The sequence below is a fragment of the Meles meles genome, chromosome 4, assembly GCF_922984935.1.
Source record: "Meles meles chromosome 4, mMelMel3.1 paternal haplotype, whole genome shotgun sequence".
Taxonomy (NCBI): Eukaryota; Metazoa; Chordata; class Mammalia; order Carnivora; family Mustelidae; genus Meles; species Meles meles.
In genome coordinates this window covers 85,546,700-85,566,107 of record NC_060069.1, presented here as the reverse complement: position 1 = coordinate 85,566,107, position 19,408 = coordinate 85,546,700, and the positions used below count along the sequence as shown (strand labels likewise).

At 37.5% G+C, this 19,408-nt stretch overlaps 2 protein-coding genes across 5 annotated transcripts in view; one reads left to right on the top strand and one right to left on the bottom strand.

Annotated features, from left to right (window-relative positions):
* Positions 1-6,904, bottom strand: part of P2RY12 (purinergic receptor P2Y12) — a 42,624-nt gene extending 35,720 nt beyond the window's left edge. Inside the window, exon 1 of the mRNA XM_046002178.1 lies at positions 6,821-6,904. The gene's annotated coding sequence lies outside the window, so the exon portion shown is untranslated. The remainder of the gene's footprint in view (positions 1-6,820) is intronic.
* MED12L (mediator complex subunit 12L) overlaps positions 1-19,408 on the top strand; it is a 324,770-nt gene that overhangs the window by 277,711 nt on the left and 27,651 nt on the right. For all 4 annotated transcript variants that reach the window (XM_046002172.1, XM_046002171.1, XM_046002170.1 and 1 more), the window contains 9 exons: positions 111-272; positions 2,179-2,290; positions 4,780-4,869; positions 5,939-6,048; positions 6,239-6,374; positions 7,178-7,339; positions 9,337-9,699; positions 11,608-11,764; positions 15,214-15,425. In XM_046002172.1, the coding sequence (XP_045858128.1) occupies positions 111-272; positions 2,179-2,290; positions 4,780-4,869; positions 5,939-6,048; positions 6,239-6,374; positions 7,178-7,339; positions 9,337-9,699; positions 11,608-11,764; positions 15,214-15,425 (1,504 nt within the window). The remainder of the gene's footprint in view (positions 1-110; positions 273-2,178; positions 2,291-4,779; positions 4,870-5,938; positions 6,049-6,238; positions 6,375-7,177; positions 7,340-9,336; positions 9,700-11,607; positions 11,765-15,213; positions 15,426-19,408) is intronic.

The window sequence follows — 19,408 nt, the reverse complement described above, 5'->3', positions numbered from 1 at the left end:
ATAATTGGTGTTTCTTATTCATCAAAGTTTTGCCCTGGAGTTTCTGTTACAACTGTGAGAGCAGAGGAAAAGAACACCTCCTTGGATATAACACCTATTTCTGATTTTAGTTCCTCTGAACGCAGGGGTGTGTGGCTGGTGGCCCCCCTAATTGCCAGGCTTCCGACCTCTGTGCAAGGAAGGGTACTAAAAGCTGCGGGAGAGGAGCTGGAGAAGGGACAGCACTTGGGCTCCTCTTCAAAAAAGGAAAGAGACAGACAAAAACAGAAAAGGTATGGCTGCAAGGTGTGTCTCTGTGTGAAGGCTTAAGGAATGACTGAGAACTAACATTTTGCAGACATACATGGTCACTATACCCAGAGTGCACTGTAATTATTTTCAAATAGAAATGGCAATACTCTGTTAGGTAATGCTCTGATCCTAGAAAGTTCCAGGTTAAACATAATTAGTACACCAGTTCGTTCTGCCCGTGTACCCAAATTACTGCCTAGCCATTAAGGACACCAACTTCTTAGCCTCACTTCAGACCTGTTGAATCAAATCTGGATATCCACTTAGTCTCTTTATTCTCCATTTAATTACTTTTTATTCTTTTAATTATCTATGTTTAAAATACATAGTATTATATCATTTTGTCCTGTTGGACACTAAGATAATAATATTTGTAACATTTAGGGCTCTTGTTCTAGACTAAATACTAAAATTTACCAACCACTAAATTTAATCTTTTCTTCATTTGTTTTAGGCCCTAGAAAAGGTTTCAAATAATTAAATTTGCAAACTGACTCTGGTTCTGAGAAAGAATAGACCTGCTCTCTAATGTGAAAATATGAATTTAGCACCTCAGGAGTAAAGGGAAAAATGAAGATTTCTTCCATTAAAAAAAACCCCAAAAAACAAAAAAACTCTGGACATGTATAGTTCATATTCCCTAACCTAATGAATAATATTTTAGTAGCTACCCTTTATTGAGCCCTTATGAAGTGCCATTGTATAAAACTCATTGCATACATACATGAACTTTTAAATTCTCACAGCAGTCATGTGTTGTGGGTGCTGTTGTTATACCTTTCTTAAGTTGAAGGAAGGGAAGCACCAAAAAGTTAATTTTGCAGGGACACACGGCTAAGGAGTTGTAAATCTGGAGTCGTCTGGTTCCCGAGACTGTGCTCTTTAACTGAAGTGCGTCTTGGTAGAGACCTAGATTTACATGTATTTTGTTTGTTACCTGGTTGCTTGGCATCACCTTTGCAAAGGTCAGTCAGCCCACCAGATGATTCAGTTTTAATTTTGGAAGTTAATTTCTAATGTATGGTTGCGTGTACATTGTATGTACATTATCCCCACGGCGGTACAGGTGGTATTGCAAAGTTTGAGGATGACTCGTCCCAAGTCAGTTTCTCCCTGCTGGGCTGGTAGAGGGATGAAGCACGTTGAAATAATTGGGTTTTGATCTCCTTCTAAGAATTTTTTTTCCAACATAGCACCTAGTTTGTCAATATGATTTGTACTCCAATAATTGAAGAAATATTAATAAAATGACAACTTTAAATAGATTTTTTTTTTTTTTTTTAAATTCAGATGCCTTCATACCTCTTAAGATGAGGTTTTGGAATAAGGTGGTTCACTAACAAGCTTACTGTCTTTGGATCCTCAGGACCTAGGTGCTGATCTTACTTCTCTCAGTACCTACCCTGTTTGGTCTTAAGAAACATGCCAAAAAGTAACACAAGTACAACAATCATATAGGCCTGTTTCCTTGGCTCTACGACAATAGCTTGGTGTGACAAATTTTAAAATTTTTCATTTTGTTCTGTGTATAAAGTGATATTCCTGCTGATGTGCGTCTTTCAAATTCAGCTTACTGAAATGAAATAGAAATGCTCTTCTCACTGCACTCCCCCAACATGCTCCTGCAGTATGAATTTATGCTAGTTTGGGAATGCCTTCAAGGACAAGAGAGCATATTAAATTATTTAGAAGCAACACAGTGGCTTTTAATCTTATTAGTAGAGCTATGATTTAACTTTTCTGGTAGGCTTTGTCTATTTACTACTCCTTTCCCTTTGCTAATAGTAAAATAAATAAGGGCCAATAACCAAAGGGCAGGAGATCTATGCTGCACAGGAAGTAATCCATCCTTTCTAACTAGATCTGCTGTTACTACTTCTTTTGTAGTATGTCTCTTTTGAGTCAACAACCTTTCCTTTCACTGGTCCTTACCTGCCTTAAGGGACAAGATGAACAACGGGAAGGCCTCCTAACATCTCTTCAGAATCAAGTTAATCAGGTAAAGTATACTAGACTATTAAGGCAGGCAAGTATTTTCTAATGGCATTCATTTTTTTCCCTTTCAAATACTGAGATTAAATTAATAAGATAACTGCATATTTTGATTAGATGCAGGGAGACACAATCCATGCCCTGTTCTCCTACCTGGTGTTCTAGGCATCACAAGATTCACAGTTTTGTAACAATAATTATGCATTGAATAAATGTCTGTGTCCTATAAAAACAATATTTTGTACATCGCATGCAACTTTGACATATCTGCTCCTCTCCTGACCCTGTGTTGTGGGAGAGGTCCTGGAGCAATGTGTGTTGCACGTATGGTGTTAAGACAGATGAACCTCTCCCCAGCTTCTCCAGCTCAGCCCCCACCTGTCTGGAGGATCTCAGCTTGAGTGCTAATTTCAAAATCAGAAGGCATATTAATTCGTGTACAAAGAATTTAAATTTTGGCTTTCTACCAACCACAGTTCTCTTGGTCACTCTTTGGGGATTTGCATTCTGTGTACTCCAAGGAAGCGGGGTGATGAAACTAAAAATTGGAAAGTGTGGAATTGAGCAAAGTAAGTAGATTTGTCATGTAGAATGTTTTATCCTGCTTCAGAGCCAAATGGAACCCTCATGTGGCCTTCTGTTCTATGACATTATGTCTTTCTCGTAGATGATGCTAGATGAATGTGAACAAGGATACTTAACTCATTTGGGCCTCTCATCATCTCTCGCCTTTTAGATCTAAGAGATCTATCCTTTGCACAGCAGCCAAAGTGACCCTTCTAAAATGTAAATCAGCTGTTACTCTGGTGCCCAGATACTCCAGTGTTTCTTACTATGTCTAGAATAAAAATTCAAAGTCTGGGCTTATTGAGGCCTGCATGATTTTGCCCTGGCTCCCACTTCTGCCTTGTTTCCTACCAGTCATACCTTGCTCACTCCACTTTTCACACTGACCCCACTGCTATTTTTTTTTAATTAATTTATTTTAGAGAACAAGCAAGCATGATTGGGGGAAGGGCAGAGGGACGGAAAGAGGGAGAGAAGTGGACTCCTTACAGAGCCTGGAGCCAAAGTTTGGCCTCTACCCCAGGACCCTGAGATCATGACCTGATCTGAGATCAAGAGCTAGACACGTAACTGCCTGAGCCACTAGGCTCCCCGCTATCCTTTGAACTTGGCAAGCAGATTCTCGTTGCAGTGCCTTTACATCTTTTTCCTTTTACATGGAAGGCTTTCTTCCTAGATAATAGGAGGATCGCTTCCTCATTTCATCAGCTCTGGGCTCAGGTGTTACCTCCTCATGGAGACCCTCCCTGATTACTTTCCAAAAATTGGACCATGGTCATTCGGTATCCCCTTGCTCTGGTTCATGCAACTTGTTATTTTTATTTTTCCTGTTGATAGAATGAAAGCTGTGATACAGGTTTGTGTTTACTGTCTTGGACCCTCAAGTCCGACTTGGGAGAGGACTCTATATTGATGAGATTGGAGAAATGCTCTCCTCCCATCATGCCATATATACTTACAGCTCATCTGCTGGGCAGGGTTACTTCCACATGTGACTCATTTTAACTCATAAGATGATTCTCAATAATTACCATATTTCAGAGCATGGCAGAGGGGGAGGGACTTTGCCCTTGTCATCTGATTCTAGGGTGTTGCCCACTTGTGGTTTGCTTTTCCTAAGCAGACCTTCCCTTTTCTAACATTAGTCTGAATTAGTGAAAGCACTCACTTTGTAGAACAATAAACCACTTGACTGATGTCAAAGTTGTCATATTTTTCAAAATAGTATGCACTTCTTTATCAATGAAGACAGACATGGAAGACAGCAAGCCCCCCCTTCAATAAAACATCAAAATAATACATTTGCTAGGGTTCATAGAAGGTCCCTAGAAATGTAACACAGAACTGATATAAGATGTAATTCTGTCTGTTCAGTATTTATCTTAATAAGACCAGTGAAATAACATTGAAAAAATAATCTTTTTTGTTTGTTAATCTTAACTTCATCTTCCTTTAAAGCATTTTCTTAAAGACTTATTTAACAGGATTGTAAATAGATGAGAATTTTCTTCTTCCACTTAGAAAGGCAACGAGCCAGAAATAGCCAGATTTCTGTCTGCGCGGAAGGAAGGAAGAAAGCTAAAATTTTATTTTGCTTTGTTATTCGTTGAAGGAAGAAGTTATTTTTGACTGTCAGTGGGAAGCTCAATATAACTTTAAATATAAGAAAGACAATCTGGGGCACCTGGGTGGCTCAGTGGGTTAGGCCTCTGCCTTTGGCTCAGGTCAAGATCCCAGGGTCCTGGGATCGAGCCCCGCATCAGGCTCTCTGCTCGCCTGCTTCCTCTTGTCTCTCTCTCTCTCTCTGCCTGCCTCTCTGCCTACTTGTGATCTCTATCAAATAAATAAAAATTAAAAAAAAAACAAAAAAACAATCCATTTTAATAGGGAAAATAAGTTTTGGGTTCTCCCATTTATTTGCTGGTTTAGATTTTGAGTAATTGGAGAGAAGAACGATACCAGGATGACATAAAAGCACGGCAGATGATGCATGAAGCATTGCAACTTCGCCTAAATTTGGTAAGGGGCATTTCTAGTCCTTTCCCTCCATTACACTTAACCTAAATGTGAAAATACCTCTAGCTCTCCACTTCTTCTCTGGTCATCCCCTTCGTTACAAGGTGTGAGGCCTTCCACTGTTTGCTTTGACAACTCCCCTGTCTCTCACGTGTCTGTCCTTCTTGGTGCTGACCTTCCTGTCTGGTCTGACTTCTAGAGGACATAGGTATTTTGGGCATTGGTTTGCTTTTTGTACCTCCCGCCCCAGGGAACCTCTTGTTCTTTTCAGTTTGTGTTAAGAGTAGGTCTGAGAAGGTTACTGTTTTGAGATGAATTAGCTTTTATTATACTCATTTAAAAACCCTATATATAAAAATGTTCCATAACCAAACTTTTGTCAGACTTTCCATCAGATTGGTCATTAAAACAAATTCGACAGGGAGGCTATACAGACATTGAAAATTTCTCACACGTTGCACATTGCTTTGAATTTTTCTTTTCCCATTGAACAAGTCTCAGTGAAGTCTTCTCTGGAGGAGGAGGACTTGCCTGTTATTTGGCAGTTGTCGTTAACTTAATTCCTGCACATGAGTGAGTCGACCTGGGGCCAGGCCTCCTGCTCCTCAATCTTCTGTGTTACTGGATATTTCCAAGTGTTAGTATGATAACAGGCTTAGATGCAGTAGTAATTGAATAACACAAAGTCATAGATCATCAACTCACCTGGTTTTGATTTCTTCAGATTGGACTAAAGTTATATAGTAAAACTGGGTGTTATGAAAGATTAGGAACCAAAGAAAGTTAATTTTCCTATTATTTAAGTCATATTGATGTTGTGTCCACACTCGGGTCCCTCTTCTCCTCCTACCCACCCCCTTTTTTTGAAGGACCAAATACCTGTGCTGAAGGAACCAAAAAACAGTGACAAATAGGTAGCTAGGTAAGAGAGAAGGTATGATAACCCATAAATTAGAGTCTTCTTATTGTTGTCTGTCTGTCTGTTTTTTAACAAATCAAAATTGGCTACATAAAGTGATGGGGATGGTATTTTCTTTGTAATAGAGTTTTGTTGTATTTTTTCTCATGCCAGGTGGGCGGAATGTTTGACACTGTGCAGAGGAGCACCCAATGGACGACAGATTGGGCCCTCCTCCTCCTCCAAATCATTACTTCTGGAACTGTGGACATGCACACTAACAAGTATGTTCTTACTTCATATTTAGCATGCTGCTCACGTGCCTAGTAGAAGCTTTGATAGGCTGACTACAAATCACCTCTTACTCTCTTAGTTACCATCAAAAGTTCTGTGCCTTAAATAAAAATGCTTTTAGTTAAGGGTATCTTGGTTTTGTTCTAAGGTGAAAATAAATTATTTTTTTCCCCTTCTTAGTGAATTATTCACAACAGTTCTTGACATGCTGGGTGTTTTAATCAATGGAACTTTAGCCTCAGACCTATCAAATGCATCACCAGGAGGATCTGAAGAGAACAAACGTGCATACATGAATTTAGTAAAGAAACTGAAAGTAAGTTTGACCTGCATATACATTATGAGCTCAGGTAGTTTATGCATTAGTTTTTTACCGCATTTTACCTTAATTTACTGTGTTAAGTTAGATGTTATGTGGCTATTTTGCTATTTGCTTTACCTCAGCTTAGTACTCAAAAGTTATAAGCATATAGCTTGAAGATACTTCTTTAAAAAATGATATTCACAAAATATTTAACTTTTAAGGAACTCTAGAAATCTATCAAATGTATAACAAAGATGCCCACATTGGATTTAGGATAAAATCCATGCTTGGACTGGCCCGTGTAATTGAAAAGTAACCATTTACATTGATATTTCTAAACCCAGTTCATTTGAAAAACCGATAATGCAATCTTTGAAGTAAACTGTAAACAAATGGTGCAGAAAAGAAAAAAGATCAATATATCTGACGACCATAGCAATAAAATAACCAATGATTACCTTGAGGTCTGACCCTGGATTTGAGAACGTGTTCCGTGCTGCAGCTTCTGCCTTCTGCTGGCAAAATACTACACGGGATTTTTGTCATTTCAGCACTGCGATACTTGTTGTGTAACCAGGATCCCACTGTATGTGTTCTATTTTCTACTTAAATAGAAGAAATGAAACATACTCACTACTCTAATTGAAAGCAGCATCATAGACCATGTTCAAGGTTAAAGAACATTCTGGTTATAAAAAAGGAAATGTTTCATAGAGAAACTTCCTTCTCACTAACTTTTGCCTTCGTTGTAATTTCTGTCCCACTTCTCTATCTCTTTTTGTTTTGTTTGTTTGTTTGTTTGTTTGTTTGTTTAGAAAGAGCTAGGAGACAAGAGATCAGAAAGTATCGACAAAGTTCGACAGTTACTACCTTTGCCAAAACAGACATGTGATGTCATCACTTGTGAACCTATGGGTTCCTTGATTGACACAAAGGGAAACAAAATTGCTGGATTCGACTCTATAGATAAAAAACAGGCAAGAGTAAATGTTTGTTTCTTGTATATATCTTCTTGTCTTCCTATAGGGTATATGAAATGCCTCAATTTTACAGTTTCTTGATTTATTTTTTTTAAGCATAGTCTTGTCATTTAAATGCTTTTTGTCAGTGGCATTATTATATACCTATTCATTTAATGCTCTACATGAATTTAAGTGAATTTGTGTAACCTGCTGAAGGAAAATAAGTAAAAATATATTGTTAAGGGGCACCCGGTGGCCCAGTTGGTTAAGCATCTGCCTTCAGCTCAATCGTGATCCTGCGGTCCTGAGGGTCCTGGGATTGAGCCCAGCCTCTAATTCTCTGCTCAGCAGAGTGCTCTCTCAAATAAATATTTTTTTTTTAATGTATTGTAAAAATAAAAGAAGGCAAAGACCAGGTTTGATTTTACTTCAGAGTTGACAACAGTACGTTTAGATGAGAAAATTTTGATTGATAAATTCTTCATGTAGTAAGCTATTTTGAGTAAAAAATATTTTTAGGGTGATGGTACTTAATTTTCTCCTCAGTTAAATGATATTTCATTGAACACTTGTTTTATATAGGATATTAAACAAGGTTCCCTTAAATATGAGGAGAGTGGTTATTCTTTCAGTGAACATGGAGCAACCACACAGATGAAAGACAGAGCTCTTACCCTTAAGCAGAAGTAGACAGTTACAGTGTGGTGAGATTTATGTATCATGGTACAGAGTATTAGGGGGTCCAGAGAAATTTCTATCACCCACCCTCAGATAAGGAGTAGATAGTCAGAATAGGGTCCCCCACAAAACTGACACTTGAATTATTTTGAAGGATTAAGAATTAGCTGGGACGTAGGGAAGAGTATTATACAGGCCCATGGAAGAGTTTTCGCAAAGGTAAGAAAGAATGCGGCTCTTAGGAGAAATGCAATGCTGCGTTAATTCAGAGTAACCCAAGTACTCTTACCAATGTGGCTGTGAAGACAGAAAAAGCTAGCGTTATGGGCAGGTTGAGTTTGCAGATTCATTTGGCTCTCTAGTTGTGAGACATCTAAAAACCATTTGGGTATGGGGTCTTTGCACTCAGGAAAGAGGTCCAAGCTCAAGACAGTATTAGGAAACAGTCAATTTATACATAGTAAATGAACCTTGATTTTGGATTAATCCATCCATGGAAGACTTGTGTTGATAAGAACAGGAGCATTCATATCTTACGGAATGCCTTGCGTAGTTGTTTTGGGGGTCATTCTGAGGAGAAATATTTTCTTCAAGTTGGTATGCCTGGGAAAGTACCAAGAGACATCATGAGTTAATGTTAAAAATAAGAAACCTTTATTTTCAGAAACAGTAACATTTCCTCTTCTAAACTTGGTAGAGAGAAGCTTGAATTAAAGGACTTTATGTGTACCTAATGGTATGAGTTACTTCTGTAGTAGTATTCCTTAACTATTCAGAAACTGGCTTATTAAGTATGTGAATCTATACTGAATCAAGCCCATACATGTTTGGACTGAAGCTAATTTGAACCCAATTAGAGGTTGACTGTAACTTGACTCTGAAGTTTTGTTTTATCTCAACAACAACAACAACAACAACAAAAACTAGGATCCAAGGGGTTATAATTTATGATAATTTAATAAAGGTGAACATTGCAGTACTTTTCAGAAAGTGTTTTTTTCCTAAAAATAAAACAAAGCAATAAAAACCCTAAATGAAAAAATACCTATTTACAGTAAAGTATACTAGACCACCTGGTGTTGCAGCCTGAACAGAATATCATGTGGCCTAAAGAAATGCAGAATTGAACTTCAGGGTCGGAATTCTTGCCATGGCTCTCCAGTGATCTAGCTGGGTAACCCTGAGCCAGTGCATTTACCTATCTGCTGTATGCTAGGGTGCTCTAAACCTCCCCACCAGCCAGAATGTTCTTTGCATCCATGTCCTAAGCAAGCTTGCCTCTGAGTTAGGAAAAGATCTGAATGTTAGGTCACAGAGCATTATCTCAACCACAGGGTCTCCAGGTCTCTACAAAGCAGAAGGTGTCCCCCTGGGATTTGTTTGAGGGTCAGAAGAACCCAGCACCTCTGTCCTGGGCCTGGTTCGGGACTGTCCGAGTGGACCGAAAGGTGATCAAGTACGAGGAACAGCATCACCTGCTGCTGTATCACACACACCCCATGCCCAAGCCCCGAAGTTACTACCTCGAGCCACTGCCCCTGCCTCCCGAGGAGGAAGAGGAAGAGCCCACATCTCCTGTCTCTCAGGAGCCAGAGAGGAAATCAGCTGAGCTGTCAGATCAGGGAAAAACCACAACAGACGAGGAGAAGAAGACAAAGGGAAGGAAGCGCAAGACGAAATCAAGCTCAAGAGTTGATGTGAGTAAGGGAAGTCGGGAGGCCTTTGGCTCACTAACACCTAGTGGGAGATTTAATCATGCCCAGAGTCTGTCCCTAGCAACAGGAAGAGCATTAGAAGCCTTATCGTAATAGTTGTAATCCTAACAAAGCTCTGTCTTAATTAATAGAATGGCACACAAACAGTGACTTGTCACAGACAATAGGATTATAGCTTCTGATTTTCCCTCCTCATTCATTACTTTATTTATTTATTACTTTAATTTTAGGCTTCTCTTGTGAATAATCTTTTAATTAATATTTCAGTGCCTCATAATTCCTCACATTTGAACTTGAATTTCTTAGATCCCTAAAAATCTCATCTTCTTACATATTTGTATTATCTCATGTTTAAAATATTTATCATATTTTGAGCAACTGACACCTGTAGTAAATTAATGTGAAAAACTATTTGCATTTCCCTAGCTAACATGCCATCTAATACATCCAGTAGGATGTTTCTGAGATTTCGTATTTTAGCATTCGATCTTATTATCCTGTGTGTGTGTGTGTGTGTGTGTGTGTGTGTGTATTCTTTAACATACTTTTAGATTTTATACAAGATAAACACAATTTTTAAAAAGTTCCATTTCTTTTTTCCCTATTAACCTTACCTACCTATAACCGCATGTTCTTAAAAACAACAGAAATGTATGAGATGGTAATTTGGAAATAATTTTATAGCATTTATAGAATTAATGTGTAAAAATGTCTTTACATTTAAATTCACCTGGAAAAATACTTGAGAGAGAATTCGGAATAGTTTTGTATAAAATTCAAGGGTATTCTTGTACAATGGAAGAAATATTCAGATTTGTTCTGAATATTTCATGATGTCATATTCAGATATCATGTCTAATTATTATAATTTACCTATGTCAGAACCAAAACTTATATTTTCCGAGCTGATATTTTGGTGATTAATATTTTTCTAGAAAAGACCACCATCACTTTTAGATGCCATTTGAATGGCAGTGCCCTCTTTTCATTTAGTCTTCCTGCCAATATTCCTTTGTCTTGAAGAGGTGCTCAAAAAGATCCAGACTGCCACGTCCTAAAATCTGGACTCTCCTAACTCATCAGTCCACATGGATAGATTTCTGGTTTTTTTTTTTTTTTTTTTCCCCCAGATACAGAAGTCCTAAAACTCTCATTTCCTGAGTGAGTCCTGGTAATGTCCCTTCCTCCCATACTACTTCTGGAACTGCCCCTACCCAGTGGATTATATTTCAGAGATCCAAGGATTTGTTTTTCCTTTATTCTTTAGGGCTAGACTAAGAGAAGGGGGCTCAGGGGTGGCAGGGAAATTGAGACATCTGGATGTGAACCTTAAAGACTTTGCATCTCTTAGAAGGAAGACGAAATCTTGGTGGGGAGAGCGGGGTGCAGGCAGATGGTGGAGAATCTGTGTCTTTAGGTTGCTGCCTTGAAAACTGGCAATAAAATATTATCTAGCCAGGGACTGGTCCTGAAATATTGTGGGTCTTTCTGGCCTCATTCTCATCCAGACCCATCATATCAGCAAGGCTTCCTAAGGCGACCCAAGATGAAATGATCCCCAGAGACTTAGCATCTGAAGATGTGGTTTCAGTTGTAGGCAGTGATCAGTGTTGATGTGCTTTTAGTATTTTAAAAACAAACTTCAGAAGTGATCCTTTTATATTTTCCCTCCACTTCTTAAGTGCTTCCTGAGTCAAAAGTTTTTACTCAAATGAGTGTTTGGCAGAGAACACGCTGACACTCTTGTCTTTCATCTTCCCCTCTATAAAAACATCCCTATCCACTGGAACAGGCACTGGCTCAAGTAATGTGATAAGATGAACTTGCATTCATTATCTGTATAGTTTGTGAAATTAAATAACTTTTTTTTTTTTAAACTTTATGTTGAAGGAGTATCCACAGAGCAACATATACCGAGTGCCTCCTAACTACTCACCCATTTCCTCCCAGATGTTGCACCATCAACAGTCCACCTTGTGGGGCTACAACCTCATGGGTCAGCCCCAGCAGCCGGGTTTTTTCCTTCAGAATCAATCTCTTACTCCAGGTATGTGAAGCGAGAGTGAGGTCGGGTCACTCTGAGACGTGAGGTAGCTTGGCGTTTTCTTTACTTTTAACCTGAAATCATCACAAAATGTGGGAATTTCAAGAACTGAGTTCTCAGTTGACATTCCTGTAATCTTTTCCACTTGAATTTTTTTTTCTTCTTAAAATTAGGGTTTTTTAATATGTCTTTTAATCTATTTTTGATTGTCACATAGATGATCATATTCTAATTGTAAGAATCAATTAATACCTGGCATATAGAGTAATTTAGTATGTGGCCAACTTGGGAGTGGTTCTCAAATGTTACAGTATGGTTTTAGTTGCTAGGTTATGTTCTGAGTTGGGAGATTTCATTCGACGTTAGAAGGAAATTAGCCACTGATGAAAATTTGCACTGTCAGGTATAAAGTTGACAAAAGTTGTATGTTGTGAAATTTGTGTGTTTTTATCAGATATAATTCTTATCGGTGTTTTTAAAAATTAGACAGTATTGCACAGTATCTTTATTTTCTTGTGTTTTAAATTGTAAATTGTTTATACTGTGAAGTATCTCAGAAATTTGGTTCAGCAATAGATTGAGATATCAAAGAAGGAAAACTACTGAATCCATAGTAAATGTTCCTGATTTTAGTATTGCTTCCTTTCAAGCCCAAGTAGACTTTATATCGGAAATGAACATTTCCTAAATAAAAAATCTCTTACTTAGAAATGAATTTAATTTTTTTCTAAATGACAGTTTGCTTGTTCAACAAATGGTGTATTTTGAGATCTTAGTCTGTATGTTATGATTTTTATTGTAATTTAAGTATGACATCTCGAGGCCTAGGAAAGACATTATTTGATTCTTGGCTTATAGCAGGGGAGAATCCATATTTTGTTCTCTAAATTAGAGGTTGAAAGGACTGGTCTGGAAGTTATAGTTCTAGGTTCAGGACTGGCTTAGCCACTCCCTACTGTGTAATCTTGACCAGGTCTTAATCTCTCTGTGCCTCAGCTTGGTTATCTGTACAAGAGATACTTTAATATATGTCCTCATAGAGTAGGGGATTCAATTATTTATTCAACAAAATGCATTGAACTTCATAATGTCCCAGACTCTGTTTTGGGTAATAGGGTATTGCAGTACACAGAATTAATAAAAGTGTTCATTCTTCTTTGAATGATGAAATAAAGGTTATATTATACATGCACACACATATACTGTGTGTGTGTATATAATTTAAAGTAAATTTTAGGCTCCATATCTCAGAGGTTAGAGCACTGGTCTTGTATGGAACTTGAAAAATGTATCACACAGGTGATGGCCTAACCCTAATTCAGCAAATGATCTTAACATATTCCTACCTCAGGGCATTTGCACCACTGCCCACCACCCCCTTTGCCTGGAGTGCTCACTCTTAGATATTTTCCATGGCTCATTGCCTCCCTCCTTAGGGCTGGGTCAGATACCATTTTCTCAGTGGGCTTCCATTGACCACCCTCTTTTATAAACGGTAAGCCACACCCCTTCCCTGCACCCTGTTCCCCTCTCCTTTCTATTTCTCCATAGATCAGCACTTGGTTATATGCTATGTATTTAACTTACTTACTGATTTATTATCCAGCTTTCCCACAATACTCTGTTGGGGCAGGTATGTTTTCTGTTTCGTTCACTATATTATCCTCAGAACTTAGAGCAACATCTGGCTTTTAGTAAGCTCTTTAAAACAGGTTGCTGAATGAGTGAATGTAGACTATAAAAGAGTAAACTAGACAATGATAAGTGTGGAAAATAATGCAAAATCATTTTCTCATTTGACTTTCTCTTTTCAGTTCCAAAGTTCTTATGAATTCTGTAGCATTTTTAGACACCAATTCAGTATGAATTGAAGGCTAAGTATTTTATAAAGACCTATGTTTTCTTTCCCTAAAACACTATAAAAGGTATTTATAAGTTAAGGAAGTTTAGGTATTAAGTAAGTTTTAAGTACGATGACATGTAAGAAAAAATGTTAAATAAAACAAGCATTTATAGGGGTTTTATATGTGTGAATTGATTTTTGTAAAATGATGAATCCTGTGAAGTTGAAGAGTGTGTACACTCTGCTTTCATTCATGTATAGTTAAAATGCAGAGCCATATGCCCCCTCAACACACATGTGTGTATATCCCCCCCCCCCCCCCCCAGTTTCTCTTTCTTCCTCATGTATATGCACCATTATGGTAAAGTTATAAAGAAATGTTTGGGAGTATTAAACACCGTATTCAGAATAGCATTTAGTGAGACAAGGTGAGGAAAGTAAGTAGGTAGGAATATAGAGAATGCTTCAGGGATACTTATCCTGTTTCTTTAGTTAGCTCAAAGCTACAAGATTATAAAAAAGGAAAATTAAAAGAAAGTAGACTATGGCCTAATCCTTAGAAAGAATCCCCTTTACCTATAAAATAGTCCATTAAGTTTTTATGGATTAGTATAGTTCCAGTTCTTGCTTCAACAAAAGTTACCTTGCTATATGTTCTTAAATTGACTTTCCTCTTTTTTCCCAGTGTTCTTCAAATGCTGCTGAATGATTTCATAAATCACATTTCTGGTTGTGATTCTGAGTCTTTAAAAGAATGTGGGTTTTCAGCTTTAAAATGTTCCCACCATACAACTTACTTTTAAAAAAAAAAGAGAAAACATCTTTCATGAGATAATTTATATAGAGGATTTCTTACACATATATGAAATAATATAAACTATCTGGTAAAAGAGTGATTGACACGTCATTTGAAGCCAACAAATATTGAAAATCTTTCCTCCCAAACTCTTAAAGGCATTTAACAAATTATGCATGCTAATATGTTACGGATTTCCTTTGATTTCTTAGGCATCCCTGTAATCAATGTCTCCTGTTTGATTTCAAGCCTTCAAAAACACATTTTGTCTTTTCTGTCATGGTATTTGAAGTTTCTAAGCCTTTCAAGTTTTGAAAGTATTTTCATGCCCTCTATGAGGAAAGAGGCATTTTTATTTTGCCATGGTAAACTTAAATACCATGAGCTTCAAATTTGTTTAAAATGACACAAGGGTTTCTATGCCTGGCTTAGGACACTTGGCAAATATACCCCAAAGACAGTATGCTCTATGAAGGTAATGTATTCCCCAGGGCCTTGCATAATTTAAAACCCACGTGATTCGACGTCATGCCCACGAGTCTGTTTCAGGCAGTTCAGTTCACCAGCCGCAGTGGGGCTTCCATGAAATCATTGAAATACTATAATTCACTCCTGCATCACTGCCCCCATTCTTTGGGAATGATGCAGTTCTCAACATATCTTTAATATTTGTATGGTGCGAGGTGGGGCCTTATTTTCCATTTGCTTGTAAAGTGAGGCTTAGAAGGTAAAGTTTCTGCATTTTGATAAAATCGGGAAGACCTGTTGCATTAGCATGTGTTAGAGAGCCCTTCCTTCTGGTTGCTTTTGTAGGTGGCTCCAGACTGGACCCCACGGGCTCCTTCGTCCCCACCAACACCAAGCAAGCTCTGTCCAACATGCTGCAGCGGCGCTCGGGCGCCATGATGCAACCACCCCCACTGCACGCCATCACCTCGCAGCAGCAGTTGATACAGATGAAGCTTCTGCAGCAGCAGCAGCAGCAGCGGCTTCTTAGGCAAGCCCAGGCTCGACCCTTCCAACAGGTTTGTCTGGATCCAGCAGTGGAGACCTCTCTGCCTTTTGTTGGCTCCTCTAGTGTGGGGTAGGGGGCATATTCTTCCTGCCAGTGTCCCTGAGATCTTGCATGAGTGCAGGTGTAGCTCTCCTACAGGTTTATACCTGTGGTGTATTTTACTTTTATCACTGATCAAATAGGAACTTAAAGTATCTTAGGTTCTTTGAAAGTACGCCTTAAAGCAAGAAGAGCCGATGTCTCTCCAGTCACTGAGAAGCAGAAGGTCTTTCATCCCTATAGTGACCCTAACTGAGCACTCATTCCCTATAATTATCACCATATTTTGTACTCCGTTTAGCTCTTATTTTTGTTTATTATTATTAGATTGATCACTCTGAGGTTGCATCTCTAAAGTCCTGATGTTTCTTAGGTTTCTCCCTATGGTGCCCTGCCTAGAGCCCATTTTCAGTATGTACTTCTATAGGAATGAATATATTACAAATAATAGTATATGGATACTTTCAATTTCATTCTTGATTTATATCATTATTTTTATACCCTCTAACTCAGTTTTCTTTAACTTTTGAGATAACAGTGATTGTTCAACAAAACGATATAAAAAGAGGAGGTGAGATTGGGGCCCCCCATTTCTGTATACTTTTTGTACTTATCAGTTTTCCCAAAAAATGCATTATTTTGATGAGGCTGAGGAGGTTATTAATAATAGTAGCTAACACTTATAGAGCACTTACTATTTGCCAAAACATTTCTATGCGCTTTAATTGTATTAGTTATCTAAGATCCCACAATAACCCTGGGATTTAGGTACTTTTTTGAACCTCAAAGGAAGTAGACAATCCACAGGTGTATCCTGCTCTAAGAAAAATGATAAAACTGAAATTAGCAAGAAATCCTAATTCTTTAAAGAAAATCAGGTGTATCCTGCTCTAAGAAAAACCATAAAACTTTGAAATTAGCAGGAAATCCTAATGCTTTAAAAAAAGTATATCCTTTATGTCTTGCTAAACTTTCTAGGCCTATCTCCATTGTGTAATTTACGGCACTTCTGCATTCAGTCCACTTAGTGATTTGAAGGGCTGGAGGTGGGATGGTTAGTTACATAGTCTTGAAAATGGTTCTTGTTTTTACATGTATTATAAAAAGGGCGGGAGAGAGGAAATAGGTCAACTGCATGCTTGTCTCTCCGTGACCTCTAGGCATTGCTCAAACTCCCTGGATGTCAGGTAAGATGAGCCTAAGTTGCTTCTTACACAGAAGTGATGAGGATTTGATTAAAATACTGAGAAATACTTATCTTGCTTAAATAAGCGGCATTTTTGAAGCCATTTAAAAGCTTCAGTGGGATTTTAGCTATTCTTCAGGATGAGCAAAAATAGTTGTTACCATTGTTTCAAATCTTGTCAAGATTTAAAAAAACTTGCTGTAAGTTGAGTAACCATCCCACCAGAGTGAATTCACCTCCTTTAAGGTCATTTAGACCTAAGTAAAAATTTATCTTCCACTCAGTTTTTTTTTCCCCATATCTACCTTTTTATCACAAGGTATAATTTGTCTTATCAATAGCCCACTTTCAGACTTTTACTCCAAAGCTCAGTTTTGCCTTGCTCTAAGTGATTCCTAGCATGGAGGAAAACTCCCTGGGCCATTTATAGGTAAACATGCTTTTCCTCAAAAGCTTCCCTTCTGATACAAGTCATGACAAACACTTTCCTCTAAAGCACATTTTTTTAAAAAGGAATTGAATAGAAAAACCTACATATAATCAAAGATTCTTGCATATTTGGACAAGACAAGCTTATGACCTAAAATGTTACCTGCAGGAACCCATTACTTCTACATTTTTCCTCAAAATAGTAAAAAATATCTGACTATTCTACTATTCTTTTACACCATGTAGAACTGTATTGCTTGTACTAATAAGAATTAACAAGTAGTTCATTTTTCTGATTTTTTTTTTGCCAGCTCTGCTTCTTTGTGTTTTCTTTCTTCTCATTATTTTTGTCTTAATTTCCTTTCTTTCTTTTTTTGAGAAGTTGAGAATTCCTTCTTCGAGCAGTAAAAGTACTTCGTAACAGTGATTGTACAATATTTACCTTCCCCTCCCCCCCTGTATTTTTTTAACAGTTGGTTGAAACTTGCTTTATTGTCTCTGATGGACTTTCAGAAACAGATTTTTTTTTTTTTTTTTTTAAATCTCAACATTCTTCAAATGTAGGATACTTGAGGGAAAATAGTATTCTTCTAAGGAAGTGAAATATACCCGTGGAGCCGTAAGATGGTTGTATGGTCCCACCTAGAGTCAGTGAGGTCACATGTAGCATTTGCCAGAGTGCCTGCACCTAGAAGGTTTGGAGGAAATGTTAGTTCCTTTCCTCTCATGCACAAATGATAAATATACTTAGAATCTAGCTAAGTAAGGTATTGTGGCAGGAAAAAATTCTCCTTGTGGTAATCCTTAAACTGAAATAAAGGCAGCATCATATGGAATAAAAGTGATAATGTTAAGTTGTTTTAATATATGGCTCTGGATGCAGTTGTTTTTTTACTAAGTACTGACCTGTATACTTTTTGATAAGAAAAAGTAGAGAAATGTTGATTCTCATTTTGTCCAGGACCATTTTTTCAGCTTACATGCCTACATATAATGTGATTATCTCTAGCTACATAAGAACTTGTCATGTCTTTATTTCTTATGAAATAGAAACCATTTTTCTTCTTATCCTAGCACTTTTCTAATTCTAGGAATCCATTTTCTTAAATGTAACAAAGTGTTAGAGAATTTTCATTGATCTAAACCTTCAAAACTGAATTTTAGAATTTTAGCAGGTACTTATTTTAAAGACTGATGAGTTTCTCCAAGCCTTGGATGTGACTACTCCCCAGGCCAGGAGCTCCCACCCCTTGGTAGCCCTCTTCTGATAAGGTCAGAAGACACAGGATCTCATACTCTGTATTATCTTTACATCTAATGAGCAGAGGGTAGGAATTTATGAAAGGCTCATCAAATTTTTGAGAAAATATTTCCAGGAGCCTAGAGCTTCCTAGTAGTTTCAATCTTTGGCAGTCTCATTTTTATCTACAAACTTATCTCAGCTTTCCTGAATGCTTCCAGAAACTTTTTCCAGTGATTCTGCTATGGTTCTTTTGAAAACCTAGATGGGGCAGGGAAAACATAATTTCGTGGATTCTGGATATGGCTCAGACCAAACAGAAGAATCCCCTTAGCCTCTTCCCATCTTAATGGGAAGAAGCTGATGTACCTAGGAATTATCTAACCTTAGATGGTGCATGATGAAAACTACAATATAGTTATAAAATAACCCTCTGTCCCCTGCAGAAACTGAATATCTGCTTTAGTTGGAATTTTTCTGTTATGGATCATTCTTGTATTTCCTAAAGAATGTATTAAGGTATTGGTGTAGTGTTTAGAAAACAGATGCTAAATAGCTTGGATATTTTTAAGTATTTTCAATCAAATTATTTGATGCAATGGTTGTAATTGAAGGACTTTCTTCAAGCTCTAATACCTAGTGGTATACATAAGGATGTTCTGGCAAGGAAACTTATTTTCATTGTTTTTAGTTACACTCTTTATCCAGGAAAGTAAAAATGATCATTCTCCATTCTTTACTCAATGTCCCTTATGTAAAGGGGGTCTCACTGTAGCGAATATGTCACCTTTCTGTGCCTGAAAGCCTCATCTATAAAATGGAGTTAATGCAATATTTACTTTATAGAGTTCTTGTGAAATCAGTGTTATAACGTACGTAACAGCCCTTACAACAGTGGCTGGCTCATAGTAAGTGCTCAAAAAATGTTAGCTGTCGTACTTGTTGTTAATGTTTTATTAGTATCATGAATGTATTATTTCAAAGGAAGTCTTTGTCCCATAAAAATGATTTTTATTTTCTTAAAAATCTTAAGAATTGAAAGAGAATAAGAACACTTCAAATGCATTCCTCCTGTCATTATATTAATTGTCCCCTAATA